Raw genomic sequence first — 22394 nt, 5'->3', positions numbered from 1 at the left:
AGACAACCTTATTGGCATCTTCACCGTTCGCCTCTTTCGCCTCTCGCCTCCGGCAGTAAGACGGCCGGCCGTCCTCGCAGCTCGTATCTGTGTATGCCCAACAAAGATCTCACACCCTCATCATCTCCAGAGATTAGATGTTGACTGAGGGGTAGGTATGGTGTTAGCACATCGCAACAGGGTCTGCATTTCGTCATTCTCCTTCCGTTAGGTCTTTCGAGACCTGTACGATGTGGGATGGTAGGTATTATGTATCAATCAATATCGAAGTATTCGCGAACATGATGGTTTTTATCTGGTGGTTGCCCCCATCCCGCCAAGAAAGGCAATTCTGGCGCATCTTCGGGAAGAGCGACGAAAAGGTTGAGTTTAGGCTGCTTTACGTTTTCTTGCCTCAACTGCGAGGCTTGGAACGACGCGGAACAGCTCCAAGAACTCCCATTGACTCTCCTGCTGCTGCTGCTCGAGAGGTGCATGTTGTGTTACGTTGCCCGCAACCACCAAGCGATAATCTCCTTCCATACGTCGTTCGTTTGCTGTTGCATGAACTCTCGGCGAGAGAAAGGAGCATAGAAGAAGGTAGAAGAAAGCGTATTCCCCCGTCTCGGACCGGTGACGTTGCAACCATCATCACGAAACATATCATATCTACTGAAGGTGCATCAAAACGCATGATGTTGATGTTTCTACACTCGCGCGACACTTTTCTTGACCATACCGATGCGAATGGAGACAATGCGCGCAATACTACACACCCTTGCCCATCGTCGAATCCCCAACGCAAATTACAAGGGAGGCTCAAACTGACGATCGACAGGTCCAGCCAACGGCCACGTCCGCGGAAACTCTAACCAATGGGTCTCCTCTGAAGATAATCGGCCGTTTGTCTTGGGATCCTCGTCCGTTCCAGGCTTGGGAGGGGGCTCGAGGGAAGAGGAGGAGTCGTCGTACATCGGACCTCAATCCGTATCCCCACCATCGTGATGTTTACCGGCCCATGGGCTTTTCCTCTAGGGAATTTTGACATCTGCTTTGCTAGGGAACTGTTACTTTACCCTTGTTCGACGGCGTCGCGGTGACAGGGATGGCCATCTATCATTTTTGTTTTGGGTGTGGCCCCCTTGCCCGCTAGCACCAACAACCACCACCAGAAAGCCCTTTCCCACACCACCACCAAACAAACATTAGCATTGTGCTTACTGCACGACACTGACTCCCATGTAACCCACATCGCCCAAGCCGCCAGCGAGCGATTGATGGCCACAGAATGGACAATCAACCCTGGTTGCGTGCATATAGTGTCGGCCGCTTGTTTTTATTAATACTCACAACCCAGTTAGTTGCCCAGACCGGCGGCGGCAGCAGCACCAGCAACAACAACGGCAAGACGAGGCACACACATACACTCGTTATCACCACCCTCACCACCACCACTGCTACCACCTGCCTGCCTACAGTACGCAAATTGGATGGATAAACAAGGGTCCCACTCGGGTTAAAAGTTGTCCCTTCGCTTTGCCAAGTCGCTTGCGGCTTTGCGCGGCTCATATTGCTTTGACGTTGGGATACTACCATTTACTACTGTACTATTGCGACCCTGAAACATCATAAGCCGGCATGGATGAATGAGGCAACCCGCTCTGGTTGTCTTGCACACGGGAAAACGTCTCAGGAACTTCGGCACCGTTGGTCTTACACGCACGCAGCACATCACCACACCAAATGTGCATTCGGCCGCGGCGCTTCATTCGTTCGCCTGCCGAAAACAGTAGTAGGATGTATAATTGGCGCCGGTAAATGTGAAATCTTAACGCACACATGGGCGAGCAGGTAAATACTCTGGTGAGCCCGCCTATCAGCCTTACAGGGTAGATAAGATAACAGCAGGTGAGGTTCTCGCGAGTGACGCACGTTCGTTCATCCCAACCGGCCGGCGCCTCCGAGAGTTGTTTGATGCTGCGCAGCCAGCCCGCCAGCCAGCCAAAGCGGTGGATAACAAGGGCCAAGGGTTGCCCATGTTGATATCTCCGGCCCTTGAAGGGGGATCGACGCTCAACACTTCTGGATTTGGGAACCCATCCACCCTAACGCTCACTTGCGCATAGTGGAGTCCGACAAAACGAACAAAAAGATACAATCCCGCTTATCAGAGCCGATATATCGCAGGGGTCGAAAAAAAGCACTCGACCTCAAGGCTAGAGCCCCTCAGGACTTTGGGCGACAGGACCACTCGACATGTACATACTAGGGCCAGTGTGGGTAGGGACAGAAATCCCTGCCAGTGAAAGGATTTTATTTTTGGCTGCGCTGCCGCGACAAGCACCTTCTCACGTACTCGTAGTAGTTGGTCGGTTTTATCACCTACGTGCGTAGAGGAATATGTGCCGTACCTGATGATCATTCACCCGGGCTCCGAGCCCGCCGGCGGGATTTGCAACGAGGGAGGGAAACCTTTTACTCCATCGCTGTTTACTTCAGATACCGATGGCATCCATCTGTGCTCCGAATGGACCCGTTTGCCGTTTTCCCCTCTGCGCACACTGTACTGCTGTGCATGAAACCGAAATACAACATATAGTGACAGCTTCCCCGTGAAAATACCAAAACCCCGCGGTATTCTCGGTCTCTTTTCTCCATCCTGCAGTCTTCCCTTCTCCATGGGCACAATGCATATACATACGTGGTAAAACCTCTTTGCTGCGGAGCCCCGAGGGGCCGCCCCCGGTCCGAGTTGGTGTTTCCACAATCATCGTGGGCCAGACCAGGGAAAACGAACTAGCTTCAACGAGCATTCTGCACTCGTTTCGCATGGCGGAGACGGACACAGGTGGGCTCTCCTACCAACGTTACCACACAATATACATGTGTCAAATCTATTAAGATGATATCACCGGCCGGTAGTTGGTTCAGATGCAATCGTCGATTTCCTACCGGGACATATATAACTTGCGACGTCGCAAGCAATTTTACTTGCCCCCTTGACCCCATAGTGTCGCGAAAAGCACACTGGCGGTCAAGCAGTTTCTTCACGATAGCGGAAGCTGTTCCCGGTTTCCTCTCTCTCTGAACTCATTTGGCAAAAGAGAAGAGGCCTCTGGTTTTACTTCCAAGGAAGCTGTTCTCGTCGCTCCTCCGCCCGGCAAGGATTTCGAAACTTCTTTTTTTCTTTTCGTTCCTTCCTTCTAGGCTCCTAAACCAGGCAAGCACCCATTCCGTCTCGCAATAGCCTCCTCCATTGTGGAAGAGAAAATAAAATGAGACGAAAAGAGAGAGAACGTTGGATAAATTCCCACTGCTGCCTGCATGACGGCATGACGGCATGACGGGATCCGCCGACCGGCGACAGGAATCGGGCATTTCGCATCAGATCGTAGAACTGGTCGTTCTCGTCGATGGCGGGGCGCGCGCGGTCTACCAACCGCACGGGGGAGCCACTACGGGGCCCCAGAGCACACAACACAACCCAGGCGCTGCTGCCAGGAGGTCCAGTAATAAGCGAAAACGATTAGGCAGGCTAGCAGGCACCTTTCAGCTTACCCACAAGGCCCCCCTCAGGGCCTCAGCCCCTCAGTACCCCCCTCCGGGGCGCTAAAAAGTGAAGGAAATGCGCTAACCTAGACCAGGCTGCCTGTCAGATTGACGACGGGCTGGGGTTTGGGAAAGTGAGAGAAAAGCCGAAAACCAGATCCGTCAGCCAGCAAAAAGTGTAAATTCCATGCTACTCGGATGGCATAACACAACCCGAGCTCGACACAACGATGCTCTATATCGCGCAGTACTTGGTTTTCCATGTCGGAAATGGCACATGTATGTATAAGTTAGGTATGCGGTGAGAGAGACATCCCAACAATTACTCGGCGCTGTGGGTGGTGCGCCTGGTGCGGTGCGGCTTACACTTGCTTACCTCTTGCCGGATTCCGTGATGATACCTTGGAAGGTAGAAGGTGAAAGAAAAAGCGCTCGCTCCCGTGTTGAGGCTGCTTACCGGGGGAGGACGACGCCTGCCTTGCTTACGGGAAATTGATGCGTCTCACGCTTTGCCTTGGCTTTTCTTACCTTGGTCCTTGGGATGTAACACTTACAGGGTGAAGGAGAATATCGTGGCGGGCGTGTGTCGCTTCGGAGAAGAAACGCCCGCGTTGACGATAATGGAGCTGTGGCTTGTCATCACGATCTTGCTCAAGTAAGGCATGTATGTTTGGGTGGTCACCTAGGCAGGCACAGTGCACGATTGCTGACGGGTACAAACCGATGGGGCCAGAGAAAGCGGGAGGGACGCCCCGTAGGTTGGTTGGTATTACGGTAAATCTGGATTCCATGATCTGCAACATTGGACTCGTCGCCATCGTCGAAGAAACTTTCCTCATGGCTGGCTGATTGGCTTCATTCTGTGTCAATGTGTGAATGGGTGTTCCACAACACCGGTGGCACCAACCACTGTTCCTGTTGCGCTGTTGCTCTCCATTTGCAGTGCAGTGTAGTGGTTCTGCAGTGGCTAGCTGGCAGTTGTTAGGCCATGTGGTTGTGGTTTTGGAGAGTGGGCAGTAGTGGGCACCTGTAACATGTGTCTTAGCTGCAAGGCTTAGGCCCAGTCAGTGTCTGTTGCAGGGACGAACACACGCAACAACACACATTTGTCTTTACCAATAACCCAAACCCTGGTTGGGGAGAGCCCCGTGACCTGTGACTGCATATCCCTCAAGTGGAATACCCAATATTGAGTTTGATATCGAGCACGATCGTCGACATTCACTTTTGCATTCCAAGGAATATCGGCAGCTCGGCTGAGACGGCTTGTGCAACCCCGACGACTGGCCGAGTGACCCCCCGGTCGAGAAACAACATTGAACATGGGTGCACGCAAGGACAACCCAACCCGACTTGACTTGCCACTCCGGTTCACGCAAGTCCAAGACGTACATCAGATCAGATCAGATATGTACGGCACGACACACGTACCTATCTCTCTTTGTCTTCGGTTACACAAACGCACATTTCCTTTCTCTTCTCTACCTCCCCTCCCCCCAAAAAGAGGTCTGGACTGGATTCTGGAACAAACGCCCGTCAGCGCGAGACCGCAGCTTGCCTTCGTCAGGTGATCAGACTAGCCATGCACTCTTGGGGGCGCATTTGACTTTGTATGCTGACGGGAGATATTGAAAGCCTCCCGTTTACTTGCTCTGGTATTCGCATCCCTATCAATATGTCTACTAGGTTTGCTATATGTCTACTCATCCAGGACAAACAAGCGGTGAGTATGAGCTGTCGCTTCGCTAACTGCTGCTGCTGCATGCATGCATGCAATCCCACAGATGCTTCGGGGTCAGGCTCAGAACTCTGGGGTACAGCAAGGCAGGTTGGCAGGCCGGCAAAGCAAAGTTCAGCACCCCATACACTCTTCTTGTGATGCTGCGGGTGCTGCTTGGTACACCTCAAGGAATTGCCGACTTTACCTAGTAGGACAGCTAACCTGCAGAGCTGCAACACCGCCAGGCCTCTCTCTTTCACCCTTCTGAAAGAGTTTATCGATGAGACTGCACCTACTGACGATCCCTGCTTGAGATCTCCAAGGCACATGTCGGGTCTGACCAACGACAGCTGTCTATATGTCGAGGATCTGCACTTATACTCCAACGACGCCTATTGTTCTGGTATCTCTGGCTGCTTAACCCAGAGATGCCTGGTTGCATAGGTCTCCCAACTCTAAGTTACCACTATTCAACTAGCATTGGAGCTTGCAAGTCGGGCATGGCCTCCACCAGACATTCACGGCTCAGCATTGCTATGAGACTCAGCTGTTCCTCTGGCATCGGGCAAGTCTATCATGAGATTCATAGGCGCACCGCAATACATGTGAGATGAGCATAGCCGCCAGCCAGTGCATGCCGAACTAGAGATGCGCGTCCAGCAAGATCATGAACACAGGGACGCACACATGTCGTCGTCCCGCCCCCTAACGCGGTACGACTGCCCACGAGGTCGATGGGCCCGGAGAACGACTTCTTCAAGTCCAGCATCAAAGCCTCCCGCAGCTGAGCTTGCGAACGTCACACAGAGTTTGCGTCGTGCTAAGACCTTTCTACATGACATCTGTTCATGCTGTGTTACCATGCATTCCTTCTTTGGAATCTGGGGTGCGTCTGGGGTATTCGCGACCGAGTCTCCTATCTTCTGCGTCAGAGCTGGCAGCTTCGTGGGCGCCTGAATGACTCAGGCCTTCATCCCGAAGCTATTCTTCCAGATAAGATGAAGATGTTGTGGAACTAGCGCCGCAAGCTTTACAGGACTATGCGCAGGTGGTTAAGCTGCTATTCATGCACACCTAGCGACTGCTTTTAGGGGTGTTGCTAGGAGGATGCGTGAGGTGGCTAGCTCGATGCACTCCAGATCAAACCACCCGCAGCAAAACCAGTCCAATGGGTGTCGAATGACGACACAGTATGGTAATACTGAGACTGGGGGAAACCAGCTCTTTCACTTCGCTGGAGGGGTTTACCACACCCGTCGCGCGAAGCTACTACACCGGTCACAGCCTAAAGCAACCAAGGCCAAGCAATGGTGCACAAGTGAAGGCAACACTACTCACCCAACTCAACTTCAGCCATATTGCCGCTGCGATGTTTCAGAGATTTGACCGGTAGCTGACGCTGTGGAACCTCTTGCAATTTCCTTGAGTTACTGACGGCGAAGCTGCCAATAGGCTTGGCTCACCGAGACCACGTTCAAGTTGACAGACACTGACCTACCCACACACACACACCCCCCATTCATTACTCCTTGTGGACCGACTTTCACATGGGACACACAACACGCAGGGCTGTAGACATCCTGTCCTTTAGTTGGTCTACGAATTGATGGAGGATCGACACCATACAGACGCCTAGAAGCACTCTGGGCCTATGGCTGCGGAAGCAATGGCGAATATCATGGCATGACACGATGCGGCTGTTCGGCTAGCCGTCTTGAGCAATGCGGAGCCGGCCACCACCCAGCCCGCCGGTTACCCATCAACCCATGTGCGGGGAGAAGTGGTGCCATCAAAACAACGAGCGGGACCCTCCTCCAGGTCGAATCCGCCGCTCGCTCCGGGGCTTTCGTCGTCGGCATGCTGCCCGAAAACACATGATACCATATGAGAATCAGTCTCGTGTCCCTTTCTCTGTTCAGCCATCTCTCCGCGAGAATGACGCTGGCGATGACGCTGATGCTGACACTGATGGACCCTGATGCAGCTGATCTATCGGCACTGCCGACTTCGAGGCGAGATCGCGGCGACCAGGGGATCCGAGAATTCCGAACCTCTTGGCTTCCTGGGGTTTTCCTGTGGTTATTCGTTAGTCATTCGGGGTATCACAAGACGGGTTCATAGCGTGCGGGTTTAGCCGCGTCTTTTGATTGCCCGTTGATGAGGTTGGCAGGTATTGAAGATGGCAATTACGTTGGCGACACCAAGGAACTCGGCATTCCAAGGCTTCCGCTCTTCGATTCGAGTCAGCCGCGGTATTTACACCACCTCTACCGTCACAGTTCGGCATACGGTATGTAGTAGCAGCAGCCAGTACTCTCTCACTTGCCCACATATTGCTACATCGAAGTTTCGGATGCCAGATGAGATAAATGGCAACAAGCTGTTTATGTCAGTCAGCCAGCTAATACGCGAGGTAATTATCCCTGAAGCGCCGGTCGCACTGCGTCCATCCAGGGACCCTGAATGAAGCGCACAATTTCAGGAATTCTATATTTGAGGCACAGCCAGGTTGGATCATACGATAGGCCGAGACTTTATTTGCGGATGGGCATGCAAGCCAAGAACAAGGAACCCGCATCTTCTGCACTCCGAGGCTCGCTCTACTGCTCACCTCCTGCAGTCTGCGAAAGCCTCCCAGTCCTCTCTGCCGCCTCCAACTGCCAATGTCGCGACGCCATTGGCTGCCACCCTCCTGCACCGTTATCTCTGGCGCACCCCTCCACCTGCAACCTCCCAAACAAAACATGTGAGAAGCCTGCTTTTTCTTTCCTTTCGCACTGCCCATCAAGCACACACACATGCACCCAGCATGCATGCAGGCGTATTTGCGGGAAGTAGCTGCTGCTGCACGCCATTTGCAGCGATATTAACGCCAGAGGGGAATTGACCCAGCAATCAAACTTGGTGATCCTCCGCATTCTATTATTGATGCACTTACTCCGGATTGCCAAAAAGGAGGGGTAGCTGGACTGGTTGCCCGCTTGGGAGGAGGGGGGTAGGTCGAGAGCTTCGAGCTGTGCCCCTAACCAGCAGCCAGCATCCTCGCCCGCCACTACCACCTACCAACCATGGCCGGAGGATCTTCAATGTAAACAAATCCATCATTCGAGGATGACGGTGGGCGAGGCAAGTGGCAATGACGAACGAGGCGGATGGATGATCTCACAATAGATTGGCGAGCTGTCGCAAAGAGGAGAAAGATCTCGTGTTTTTCGTCATCTCGCCTTCGCCACGACGAAGATCAACAACGGGTTGAGTGGCACTGATGCGAGCAACATTCGACTTCAGCTGCAGCTTCATCCTCAGCAAGCAGCATCGCGGTTCCGTTGTGGCCATCTTGGGAGGAGTCTACGGCAAATAGAGTGGGAAAGAAAGTAACAGCTTGCAGCATTCGCTCATCAGGAGTTTGTGGCGAGACGCGACCAGACCCCGGGGAAAAGGGGGACCTCGCTGGACCGTTCGAGTCCGTTGCCGTGTCTGCGTGCGTGTTTTGACGTTATGCCAATGCTTGAGCCAGCCCGCTGCCGAGCGTGCCGTCTTTTTCTTTTCAAGGTGAAGAAGGTAAGCTATCTCCAATGTGGTAATACTGGGCTTTTCGGAAGGACCCCTCACTCAAGGGCCAAGGCTCAGCTCTCCAACACACAGTACAGCCCGACTTTGAGAGTACTTTGCCTATCCATCAGCCCATTATCGTCGTTTCTCGTTAGTTCACCCCTTACAGTGCACAATCGGTGAACAGATACACTGCTGAATTGCTATCTGACTTTCCAGATGGTGGTGGTGGTGGTGGTTTGGCCTAAATGCTACGCTGCTACTCTGCTACGGGGATACGAAATGCATGCAGGCAAGTCCCCTAAGGTTACATGAAGCCCACAATATATTTAATCAGTTCGCTTCCCTCCACCCCAGCCAACCTGTCGACCCAGCCTGCCTGCCCCGAAGAGTAGGTTGGGGCTTCCGGGGTATATGTATGTACGGTCATGATCCCATTTTTATTGTTTGTCTCATAAATAAGAGAATTGAGAACTCTCTTAAGGCTACATTGTGGAAGGTGGAGAAAATGATTACCAAGGGGCAGAGGACCAGACTGTTCCTTTTTCTCTTCCTCCTCTTTTCTTTTTCTGCCCTTCGCTCTGTTTCGTCTCATGTGGGTTCTGCAGGACGAGGAATCTCCGCCTTTTCTCCGTGCAGTGTCTGGGGAAGACCGAGATTAGCTCGCCCAGACCCCGAGGGACAGAGCATCCCACTTCGCGGACTTAGGTTCGAGATGGTAAACAACAACCGTTGGGGTGGAGACTGCTGCTACTTAATATATCAAACACGCACATGGACCGAATAGAACATATGCGGGTCAGTATATAGTTCATCATCGCGTAGAGAAACATGGATTGCTGCTGCTGCTGCCGCTGCATTGCTTCTGTCCACGGGAATAATAGTTCTACCCTTTCGACCACGCCGGAGATAAATGAGTGCTGCAAGGAAGCCAACAGAGATTTCAGGATGTAACGCAACCACGGACCCCCTCCAGCCCTTCTCCTCCAACAGTAGCAGCAATAACAATCATTAGAAAGAAAGAGCTGCCTGGGTTGTTTGTCTGTCGGCGTGTCGGTCTTGGTGCTGGTTGGCTAGCTGGGGATCGGGAAATGGCGGCCAAGGGCCAACGAGGGGGCTCCGGAGCACTCCATCGATCTAGAACTTGGCGGAGAGGGGGGTTAGGTTAGGGGTGGTAAGTAAGTACGTAAGAACACGCGAGGGGGAGGGACGGCGTGCAGCAGCAAGCAACGTTTCAAACACCGCATTTCATGATATGTTCGTGATTCCATTTCTACATATCTCCATTTTCACCATCTGTTCAGGTGTAGCCGGATTTAGAGTTTATCTCGTCTCATATTTTGTACGTTCTGACTGCAATATCAGATAAAGGCTAGGCAGGGAACGGCTGGTCGCTGGTGTCGGAAAGGTAGACTTTTTCCTGATCCGGCAGTATCTGAACGTTTTGGGTTCCGGGATATCTAATCCTATCTTCGATACTTGACTTGGCGTGTGGCGACCTCAGGTCTTGATTCGAATGGTCTCCGCCGTGCCCGAGACCGGCGCAGCCCGTGCAAACACCGGAGTGCGTATGTGTGTGTATGTATGAGAGAGAGAGAGAGAGAGAGAGAGAGAGGTGGATATGCTGTTATAACGACGGATGACGGAGGACCCCTGACAGGGACCGCCGACCGTGGCAATCACAAGCTTCGCCATTCATAATTATTTCCCTCTACTGGTGCTGCCGTGACGATCTTACCACCCACGGCTTTCTTTCTATCTTAATTACCCCTCCCGCCTTCCTGGGGCGAGCCTGAACCAATATGGCCAAGCCTGTATCTCTATGCAATGGGTGCCGCGCACACGCCACACAATCTAAAAGGCGGTGTTTTTATGCCAATGGCTCTATAATTGTCTAGCAATTGGTGGTGTGTCTACTGGTGCAGTGGTAGAGGTGTGTGTGTGTGTGTGGCCGAGCTTTCTAAGGATACGGAACACCGGCCGGCCCCCTTAAGGTTTTACCAGCGGTGGGTTGATTAACGGACCCTGCATATCGATCAACCATGAACAATTCGCAGGTGGCGGAGTGGCCGCATCTCACAGCGTTCGTACGCGTTCGTGTGAGAAATCCAGCATAAGGGGGTGGTGTATGGTGTATGGTCTACGTGCGTTGCTTGCGTTGCGTAATATGATCTGCGTGCGGTTCGCGAACCCACACCAGCCGTCCGCCATCGAGTTTCGTCTGTCTAATTGTAGATCGAACGGCGGCCAGGACGGACAGGATAGGGCATCTGCAATGTGACAAACGTTACGCCGACAGGTCTGGGCTTTTTCTGAGCCACCACCAGCACCCACCCACCCACACCAACCAACCCTCTACCCCGAGATTGTAAACGGATCATCGGTCAAGCAGCGGCTAAGCCATGTCGCTAAGACGATGAGGCGGCTGAGGGATTGTCCTTATGATTTATTGATGCACCTAGTACTGACATACACCACGCGGCGAGTGTTGTTCAGCAGAGGGCCGGTGCTGAGGCCGTCTGGGGGTCTAGTCTTTCCGAGTCTCCGCACCTAGAACTCGAGATCGACATGAAACTATTCCTGACCTGGCCGGCTGAGGTGAGTAGTATACTAATGCTGCATCACAGTGCCCGCTAACTATATGATACACACACACTATGTATGTTGAATATCAGAAGTGAAAGCCGCCCTGAACTACCCCTCTTCTTCCGACACACCGGTCAAGGCCCCCTGGTGGCTTCAGTAAGCTCCGCGCTGGGAAGGCGGCTCCCTTAGCTTCTTCAAAGGACGGTTGCCGAAAGGCTGTGGTGGCGGTCGGTGCCCTTTACCCCTAATCAGTGTACCTATGCTCGCCCCCTCAACAGATAGATACATACATTGGATGCCAATCCGCGTGCCCCCAATTTGTGATTTTGTCAATACCCATTGGGAGGCCCGGTGAGCTAAGCTGGTCCAACGTGACTTGAATGAGGGAGTGCCCACCCCGTATTGTCACGAGACCTTGCTAGCCCGTGACCGATATGATAAGAGACGATTGCTGCTTGGCGTTGCCAGCTGTCACTTGAGTGTCACCAGATCCCATGGGCATGGTCATCCTCAACGTCTGTTACGCTAGGGTGGCTAGGTCACATACTGATTAGGTAGTTGCCAGTCTGTGCGCCCCATTAGATCCGGGGTGGGAAAGTTAGTCAGCACCCCCCCTTTTTTTGGTCTTTTTTCGGTCATGCAAATCCAGGAACGCCTGCCTTCTTAGCAGATCCATCGGCAAGGCAAGCCTCACTCTGGGACTGGTGGCTAGCCCGTATCACACGGTGCGTCTGAAGGTTCGTTCACCGCCCTACGTCTGCAGGTTGCGACGTTTGACTGCCTAGTCGTAGTCGTATGTACGAGGGTGCATGTGTCAAGTCAGGCGCGCGCCGCCGGCTGTAAAAAGAAAAAAAAGAAAAAGAACGCGGTAGACTGTTGGACGGGGACGGCGCTACTGGCCTTTCAGCAGTTAATCTCTCGTCCAAGCATCCGGTAACTTCTGGAGTGGTTTCAGACTTCGGTCGATCTTGAACAGGATCAACAGAAGCTTCCCAATTAGGCTGGTAACTAGAATCTCAGTCGTCTGTCAGCCTCGCTCTATTCATTGCGTACGCGGGCTCTCTTTCTCTTGACTCGGCCCGCCCATGTTTGCATCTTTCCTCCCTTATCCGGAGCTCCTTAAGAGGTGCGACTACCGTTCCGGTCGACCAACTAACGGACTCGAGGCGGGGAAAGACTTATTCGAACCAGCCCAGATGCCAGGGGCCAGTGGATGGAGAACGATTTTGTCCGCGGGGGTGTGCGAGAGTCACGACCCGACGCGATGGGAATAGAGTTTCGCGCTTGCAACGGTCTATCGGTGACTAGGCCCGAGCTTCCGCTGCTTCCGGTGGACACTCGAAGCCCCGAGCTTTGCGAGTCTTGCCTTTTCCCGGCATGGCCTGGCGGGGTCCCAGAGCAGAAGCTGGTGGTTTCGAACTCCAACTGACCAGGCCACCCTTGGCTTGGCTGTCGATGTCGATCTTTCTTTCCTGAAGGAGATGGTGGAAAGAGTCGTGGGCGCTGGTTCAGTTCAGGGCACAGAATGAATAACGGACTAGGTACTCCCTCCGTGCTCTACACTGTCTACCGTTGCAATGGCAGAAAGAAAAAGATAAAGGCGTCCCCACGGTGGAGGGGGCTAGTTGCGGGACTGGCTCTATTAGGGGGGGCAGAGGCTGATAGGGGCATCCCCGCGAGCGACGGCGAGCAACCAACGAATAGACGGGGTGAGGCAAAGACCTGGCTACAAATGCGAGTAGTCGCAGTTCGTACACGCTGTGCTTATCACACTGCCCAAGGGCGTGTGCGTTCCGGGGCTCTTTACTGGCTTAGCGAACCGGGGAAAAAAGAGGGATGACTTGCGGCTGTAACTGACTCCGGACGGCGTGCTGGCGGTTGCGCTCTCCGTATCAGTGACGGCGATCCTGAGTAGAGATTGAGAGGTAACAGAGTCACACTATTCCGTCTCTGGTAGTACTCTCCGGGAAAGATGAGACCAAAGCCCGACGCCGAGGCCGGCGCAAGCGCAGATGTGCAGAGCGAAGAGAACGGCTATTCGGAGAAGCCAGGAGAAAGCTTATGCGCACGTCGGGCGAAAGTCAATGTGCAACCGCACACGACCATATTAGATGGAGTGAGAACTTGCCAAACTTTAGATAAGAACCGCATCCACCTGGATGGTTTCCACATCCAAAGCCGTGGGGGAAAGAAAGCGTGGATCTGTACGTGGACGCCATTGGACATGCTGCTCTTCTTGAACATGGTATTATTACGAAAGAGCTCGAGCATGCATGAAATAAACAACCCCCTAAAATTGGAGGCTTCTGGAAAATTTTGGAATTGACTTTGGACTTGATCGGAGCAGTACGCAATTGCCCCCTGAAGCCTATTCAACTACCGCTTTGCGGTCGTCTGCGCGGAAGGGGGCGTGTGTGCCCCTTTTTGCTGTGGGCGTGGGTGCACAGCAGACAACGTAACAACTCGTCCCGGATGACGACCCAAAGTTTCCGGATGCCATTGAGTTGGCGGAGTATTCTAGGTACGCTAAAAAGAAAAAGAAAAGAAAAAAAGGAAAACGTTACGTTTTGTCAGGTGCATTCACCTGGGTCGGGATGCAAAATGAAATGTATTTGTTGCCCACTACTGGAATCGAACCAGTGATCTCATCATGTCGTCGGTCGCGTCTTCAGATGAAGAACAGCTTGCTATATTACTAGTGATGCGCTTTACCACTAAGCCAAGCGGGCGGGTAATGCTCGATGATCATCGAATGAAAGAAGATGCACTTATTGATGTCTAGATTGCCAGGCTGGCGACATTGTAGCTGTCTGTCTCAGATAGCCAATAAGCCAAATGTCTCACTTTTTACTGGGGCATAAGACGGTCTGCAATGCGAACATCGATCTTCCTACGAAACAATTGGCTGGTAGTGAGTGGCAGTATGGCACTGAAGAGCATCCGGAAGCGTTGACGATAACTCCATCCGGCATTGATAATATTATGCGATAAGGGCCCCCGTTCCTAGCACTGTGTCGCACGCAAAAGTGGAACTCCCTTAAAGCGTACGGCAGTAGTGGCATATATACTCCCAATGCGACACACTGCGAACATCCGGGACTTCAAGTGGAATCCAGCTGTTTGTGGGGGTGCTTAGCAAACATGTCAATCGATTTTGAGAAACATCGAACTGGGCACAGAGCCGGGACCGGGCGGGGGAAAAGGGAAGCGAACTTCGAGACGAATGGCGACATGGAAGAGACCGCGCTCCTTGTGCCCGCCGAGATGCAGCTGCCTAGTGGGGGCTGCTGGGGCTTCCGTGGGAGCAGAAGAAGAAGGATCAGGACAAGGGCTTGTTATAGACGAGACTTCTAGCAGGGTGTAGGAACCAGCTCATGCAGCTGGATGTCGGTGTTATGCCATTAGCTTACTGTAAGCTCACCTGTATAGCGGACGGCGAGACTGAGGAAAGCAAATTTTTAAAACTAGAAGCATGGAATGAGAACTGTCTAGTTATAGTATATAGTTTTGTTTCCTATTTCCTATTCCTATCTCCAGAAGAAAACACATTAACACTACGTTGCCTGCCTGTTATTCGCAAACCTGTGGGAATCAGAGCAACCTCCGAGGCGGTGTGAAATTATATTAGGGGGCTAGCTGCTAACACGATGTCACATGCTATTATGGGGTGTGCAGCTCGGTGGTACCCTTGAGCCCTAGTAGGTATCATGGGGAGGGTGTCTTAATCATGGCTAATATCGGCAGAGGATATTGCCCCGATAAGACGTCGTCACTAAACAAAGGGCAAGACCACTGTCCAAGTGATGGCAGACATATAACTGAGGTCAGGGGAGATGTGAGAGGCGAGAAAGCAATATGATTGAGACGTCAGCTGGCTCAGTTCCAGTCGGCCATCCCTTAGCCAACTGACCCTTTGCAAGCTATGCTATGGGTGACTAATTCAAATCCAGTGAATGTACAACGCCTTTGGGTAATATAATAACGTACATATGGGCTATATCGTACGTTTGTCCTCGGATTAAAGTATAAAATTGAAAATAAAGTTAGCCAGCAGCTAAATTTAGAGAGAAAGGGAGCGAGGTAGAACGATGTAACTCTAGCTCGCGTAGCTTTCTTCTTTGCAAATAGCCTGGTAAAATAGGGACCAAAAGAGTAGACGTGTCGCTATTTACTCGAAAGCCACGACCGGCGGCGTTGCCTTGGTGTGGCTTGGGTCCATCGTCACAACGGCGCAAGTTTTCGGGTCTCCCCCGTGGGAACTTGGTCTTCTTTGACATAGCTGGGTCTTTTCCATCCGAGATGACATCGGTGAAGATTGAGTTTGGCAGGCTGTAATCGGAAAGCACTGGAAAGCAATGAAGCGGTCCACCGAGAAAATAAGAGAAGCGAAGTCGATCGGCATAGCAGAGGCCACATATGGCACGCAAAGCCGTTTGGGTTTCCTTCGCTAGTCAATATTCTGTGACCACAGGGAAGCCAGGGCTGGTTGAAACATCCGCCACGGGATTACTCATGTTATTGTGCTTGATATGATTGCTTCACATACAACTAATCTTTTAGGTTGGTTGAATACCCACGCAGACAAGGGGATCTCTCTTAAGCCAATAGCACCAAATATGAATAGATTGCATGGTTCGGGACAATGAAGGCAGTTTGATTTACCCGTATAATGCACTAGTGTTACATAAGAATGTAGCCCGGGCAAGGGCCTGATGGGACAGCCTTATTAATCTCCTGGCAGAGTGACGAAGAACTTACTACCAAAAGTGAACTTACAGGCACAGGGAAACTCAATTACCGAAGCAACTGTTCCGTCGAGGCCCAGAAACAATGGCAGTGGGTTATTCATCCCATGGGATTTGCCAGCCCTGGGTCCCTGAGCCCCTGAGCCCCTGAGGAACTCCAAGCCCAGCCAGCCTGGTAGGAAGCCAAACCAGTAGCATACAGGTGATGACCGAGGCTGGGAAAACAATGATTTGCCCATAGCAAAGAGATTGATCACTTATTCATGAGTGTTGAGTGCGTGTAAGTCCGAGATGACAAAAGGCATGTAGCTGATTGGGTGATGTTCTGCATGCTGGAGGTACGTACCACGATGGATGGACTCGGCGGATTAATATTCCGAGGATCAACCAGCAATTCGGGTACGAAATGGACCCATTTCGATCTGAAGGGCAAGAGCAAGCGTGACGTCTGCGGCTATAAGCTCTGTTGGGTTGGACCTTCCCTGCAGCTGCTGAATTTAGGACGGGGGAAATTCTTTAGCGGCTCGCAGCAGGCAGTGCCATCATCACATCACGACGAAAACAACAGCGCTTTCACCACGCAAGGCCCGACAGACATCCACGCTGTCGCATTATTTCCTGTTCCATTGTCAGCGTACTCGTCCCACATTCGCAATGCTTTGCCAATCATGTCGGCGCATTGCTAGCCAAGCCGCCAACCAGCTGGCCACTGCCGCCACCAGAACCACACAGGTTGCGACCCGCCGAGTGCCTGCCCTCACAAGATTCAATGCCTCTCGTGCCTCTCAATTGACATGCTTCCGCCAATCCACACCGATCCACGCCCGACTGTACTCTACTTCCCCCGACTCGTCTGCAGCTGCCGCTCCTTCAGCGCCCTCGACCCCGAATGCCCCCGAGAAGCCCGACTACCTCGACGAGGCCGAGTCGTCCATCTGGGACCTGTTGACAGCCGAGTTCGCCCCGACCGAGCTCCAGGTCCAGGACATCTCGGGCGGATGCGGATCCATGTACGGCATCGAGATAACCTCGGAAAAGTTCCGTGGCCTCACCATGCTGAAACAGCAGCGCATGGTCAACGCCGCTCTCGGAGAGCAAGTCAAGAAGTGGCATGGTGTGCAACTACGCACCAAGGTACCAGCCTAACTGCGGGCCGGACCTTCCGAATAAGATCATGGTTAGGATGAAGCGAAGGGATACCACAGACAAGGAGTCCCCAAACCCTGTATAATACGGCCCACGAGAGCTGATCCTGGGGCGCCACAAGACTTGGACTTCTGCCACAGAGCCGGATTCAGCTACGTACATGTACAGAACCTCAACTAATAAACACTATGTGAAGAAACCGAATGATCCAGAACCAAGCCTTCGAAGGAGTGCCGAGCGCGGGCATGGTACCCGACAGGCCGGACAAGCTACGGCATCCTTCCTGGTACGGTGGGAGATGTGTAGCGCCATCTGGGCTTCCACTATTGATCGTGCCCTGCATTGGATCCCCGCAGTCTATCGGGTGGACTCTTGTCATATCAGAGCAACCTGAGCCCTCCTCCCGCCTTGCATAAGGTACGCAGGTCATATGACACTACGCACGCAGGCATGGCGGCACGCGTCTTGAAGAATGAGACACCTGCCGTTGCTTTGTTGCACTGCGGCCCGTCAAACCAGCACCACCAGGATCCCTACTGCGTCGCCATGGTATTGCCTAGATCGCTTTCCCAACATACATGCATATGCCATCTCAATTAAGCTCCCATCCAGGTCATCCAGCAAGGTCAGGATCTGCAATCAGATGATGTATCGACGTCTTGTGAACCAGACCGGTTTCCATGCATAATGATCTACCAAAGCAGCTGCATACGAGTCACACCTTGTACAACCCAGCCCTCATTGCACTTCAATGTTCGTGACGAGCCGACACCAAGGACTTCCCACCTCAAAAAAGACCCATTGCGGCGTTGCGGACCTATCTTCTTCGCTTGGCTTCCCAGATGCACGCATCGATGTCAACACCGGCCGTCAGAGGTCCTATATGGACTGGGCTGCATCTCTAGCCCGTGGACTCCGCGCTACTCGATGTGCCATGTCTCCCCTGCAACCACAAGGACGGGCGCCATGCCGCCGGAGTAAATGGCCCAGCTTCCCGGGACACTAGTTGCTCTCATGTGAAAATAAGCATCGTCCGGAATGGATTGCCCAAGTTCCTATTTGGCAGCCTTGCGCCATGGATGCCTAGTTAACGGCAAGCTCCATCGTGCCTGGGAGACACGACCTAGACCGCTTGGCGCACCGCCCTCATGATGTTCCCTGGACAAGAAGGCTACGACATCTTGATGGCAGGTTGGAATGTTCGGATTTGGGTACCACACCATCAGCCACCACCACACCAAAGAGGACGGCATATGCGTGATTCAGGTTCCCGCCTGCCACCAATGGAAACTCTGGACTTCTTGACGGCAATCACATGCCGCCTATATTGCTTCTTCCCAATTTGCTCAAACAGCAGAGTGGTATTCCTCTCGCATCACCCGGCAACCGGCCTTAAGCGACCCGTCCAAGAGATGAAATTCCCGCAAAGGATTGTTGTATTGCGTTCTATGTGCTGTGGGCCTCTTTGACGGCATCTGAGTGCTCCGTACGACAGAAAAAGAAAGCAAAAAGCAAACATAACTGGAGCTATCGCCCCTCCCTGGGCAAGACGGCCGAGCAGTGTAGCCTACCCGGAACTCGCATTATCCACGCAGGCGGGACTGCAATCTGTCTCAACACGGCACGGCGAGTACCGGCTTCCAGCATGCACGAGGCCCAACATGCATGCTGGCTAACACAACAAGCAGCCAGCCCAACAGCATGCCGCTGTTGTTTCCAATCGAAAGGTTCCATCGGAGGATGCCCCGAACGTCATACCAGCATGGGCCACATGCATCATGATCAGCAACTAAAAGTAGCCAATACCTTTCAGGATCGAGGGTCCCAAGTACGAAGTATATGTTTGCAGACGATCTCGACATCAAACTACTTGCCTTTTTTGGAACGTTTGCCGATCAGTAATCGTCACGAACACCGCCATCTCAGATGGTGCCCTTGCCAAGTTGGTCCGTAGGGCGAGGCTAGGGCGGACACCCCTGCTGAAGGAAGGGGGAGGGTGGGCGAGGGACCCCTGTCCATCCACCCCGAACGACCTGTCGGGTGGAGGAACCGGCCACTGCCACCGTGTGTTACATCTCTTAGCCCTGTTCTGACATACCCATGCGTGCGCGATGCCATACCCGCGGTCCCTGGAAATTATTAGAGTAGCGGCAGCGATCCCAGGACCGATTTCCAGATCTTGTCCCATCTAGATCCGACTTTGGCACATACACAATCAGCCACCAGCACGAGCGATGACGGCCATGGCGCAACACAGACCCCTTGCGCCAGGCTACCAATGTCCTTCTTAAACCTGGCGACCTGCATCCAACCTCTCATTATGCCGACTCTTGGGAGGGAAGACCAAGCAGGGTTCGTTCTACCTGTGGCTTATCAGGGCACCGTCCAGGCTGAAGAACCATACTTCGAGCTGTCTGTCTATTAGGACAGGGTATCATTCTATTAGATTCCTGGCGTGCACACAACTACAGCAGCCAAGGACCACAACCAGTCACTCTCCTTTCTCCCCTGACCGCCACCTCCGCCGAATTTGCGGCTGTTGGACAACGACCACTGCTTTGCTAGTTGTTGGACAAGCCATCTGCAGCATTCTTTAATAAGGTGGACGCCTCATGTCTCGTTTTCAGCAGTTGCTTCACCAATATTGATCCTTATAAACGGGGATATACCTACCTCCGAGTCATTGGCGCCCAACGAGAGGTTGGCGACGAGAAAGGCCGAATCGCCTGGGAAGCCGGAACACAAACCCAATCCACGAGGATAAGATCCCGGGAAAGGAAAGGAGACGGCGCAACCCATATCGTCTCCTGTGAAACCATCCTCGGACAGAAGGAGCGACCTATATTAAGGTCCTGGCCCCAGGACTGACCGAGTGATCATGCTACCTGCGCATTGCCACCATCTCATCGAGCAACAGCTAGCTGCGGCATCACTATCACTATCACTATTACTATCACTGCCGCATTCCTCTGCACCCGGCAAAAGCCCCACTATCCCACCTCCTAGTCCTCAGCTTCCCGATCATCTCAGGAGAAACCATGCCCTCAGACCGACAGAACATGCGCATTGAAGTGCAGCCGCCAGATCTCGTACAGTCTCGTCAACTGTTGATGCCGCAGATGGTGGTCAGCATCCCCCACGACGTGAAGTGCGACTTCCTCTACGCCCATCTCTTCAACCTGGCCGGCAACCCCGTCGCCAACTCCATGGAAGGAGGCGCCGCGGCCCAGATGCCCCGAGAGATGGACCAGGACAACACCGCCGGCGGCTCCGGCGGCTCGTCTAGCAGCAGCAGCAGCAGCAGCAGCGCCGCGCCCCGACTGTACTCGGTGTTCCCCAACCTCATCATCACGCACTCGGGCAAGTACCGGATCTACGTCGAGGCGACGGCCATGGACTACGAGAACAACCAGACCGAGAGGACGGCGTTTGCGTATAGCCACGAGATCGAGGTCAAGCGTCGATCCGTTGCTGAGGCGAAAGTTTGTGAGTTCCATCTTCTCCATTGTCCATTTATTTATTCATATGGATACTTCGAATCTTTTAGACTAACACCACGACCGCGAAATAGCCGAGAAGAAGCGGGCGCTGCTTGCCACGCTACGCAACGAGGGCTTCTACTAACTCGGAAGACCCGCCCGACTTGGCTGATCGTTGGGCTACATGGCGCGGAGCTCGTGGCGCCTTTTATCTTTCTTTTCACTTTCCACTTTACTGTCCCTACCGGTTGGACGGCTTACATACCACCATATACTCCATCTTTATGTATTTCGAGAGAGTGGAATTGGATCTTGCAGGCGTTGGGATTCACTACACCGTGGTACCAGGCTACATGCTAGACACCTATCATAGAGGGATTACGGCCGTCGAGTAGCTTCCTCGCGGGAAGCGCAGACTACCGCCTAGATCTATAGATTATCATAATCCTAATGCTGAAGCTGGACAGGCCGTCGTCCTCTGCTGACTGACTGACCGACTGACTTCCTTGCACGAGCGTTGTGTAACCGTGGAGGCAATCATGAACAAAAATCGAGAGGGTCCGTTCGGCATTACGTGTGTGTCAAAGTGCCATTTACGATTGCCATCGTCATCTTTGTGGCTGTGGCTTTGCTAGTACCTCCATGTAGCAACAGCGCCCCCGGGAGTGATTGGGATGTTATGAGGGCATGGGCCCAAAATCGGCGAGCTTGGCCGTTTGCGGAGACTTTTGCAGGGCTGGCATGGCAGGAGGCTTGTTATGCCCCATGCGCACGCGTAATGTGTAGGGTTTTCCGGACAACCGAGGCCAACCCTGTCAGTCAGAGCAACCCAGGCAGGCAGCCACCACGATGTATGTACATACTGCTTCACGAATGATCCCTTGCGGGGCATGAGGAATGTTTACTGTACTTATAGGTTGGGTTGCTAAAAATAAGCACAGGGGTGTCTTATGTCGGCTCAGAGCCGAGATCGGATGACACCGCACCATATATGCGGCAACGGGGGTGGAATTGGGACAGATGCAAGTCTCAGGCCTCGACGTCGCCTTCTGGTTGACTTTGGGTGCCCCTTGGGTGCCCCTTTGGGCTACCATGATACCATGCGGCTTCCCTACTGTAGTACCGCCCTCATTCCAGCCTCACTGGCGTGAAACATCATGGCAAGTTGCCGACGGATGCGTCGGATCTCCTGCCGTGCCACGGAGCTGTGTGTGTGTGTGTGTGTATGGGTTCTGTACCGGTTTGTGTGGTATTGAAGATTTCCAGATAGATGCCCATGATGAGTTCAGGATGGGATTATGGAGCAAAATCTGCAGCAGGAGATCGTGGAATACTACCCTACTGGATCAGGGTACAACAGACCATCGGCAGCGAGCCGAGCCAAGAGCATCCACCCATGATGGGGGACGCTGGGTGCGTTCCTATTCGATTACGCAAGGCGAGCGAGTTACGGAAAACGGCAAGCAAGTGCTGGTTCCAGAACGTTGGGTGGATTCCGGGGAACGGGGCCGTCCGTTACGGTGGGTAAGTAGTGTGGTGCATAAGAAGGAAGAACGAGCCGGCTGCCGACCCCCAACCGTCCCCTCGGGATCTCACTAGATTCCTTGGAAACGGGAAGTTGATGGATCGAGAAATCGA

General features: G+C 53.1%; 3 protein-coding genes across 3 annotated transcripts; 2 read left to right on the top strand and 1 right to left on the bottom strand.

Moving 5' to 3' along the window:
• Positions 1-369: 369 nt before the first annotated feature.
• PG986_008498 (uncharacterized protein) lies at positions 370-953 on the bottom strand (the record flags this gene model as incomplete). Its single annotated transcript, XM_066844720.1, has 2 exons — positions 370-515; positions 809-953. 2 exons carry the CDS (start codon positions 951-953, stop codon positions 370-372), a joined length of 291 nt encoding a protein of 96 aa, XP_066700832.1.
• Positions 954-16785: 15832 nt separating this feature from the next.
• On the top strand, positions 16786-17277 carry PG986_008497 (BolA-like protein; the record flags this gene model as incomplete). Its single annotated transcript, XM_066844719.1, has 1 exon — positions 16786-17277. One exon carries the CDS (start codon positions 16786-16788, stop codon positions 17275-17277), a length of 492 nt encoding a protein of 163 aa, XP_066700831.1.
• A 3038-nt stretch (positions 17278-20315) lies between these two features.
• Positions 20316-20901, top strand: PG986_008496 (uncharacterized protein; the record flags this gene model as incomplete). The annotated part of the gene is made up of 2 exons (XM_066844718.1): positions 20316-20763; positions 20849-20901. The coding sequence occupies 2 exons, from the start codon at positions 20316-20318 to the stop codon at positions 20899-20901; spliced, it is 501 nt and encodes a 166-aa protein (XP_066700830.1).
• Between the last annotated feature and the right edge of the window lie 1493 nt (positions 20902-22394).

Source organism: Apiospora aurea (genome assembly GCF_038362705.1).
Source record: "Apiospora aurea strain CBS 24483 chromosome Unknown utg000005l_segment0_segment0, whole genome shotgun sequence".
NCBI lineage: Eukaryota > Fungi > Ascomycota > Sordariomycetes > Amphisphaeriales > Apiosporaceae > Apiospora > Apiospora aurea.
Note: the sequence above shows the minus strand (reverse complement) of the source record. Positions and strands in the feature narration are given on the sequence as shown.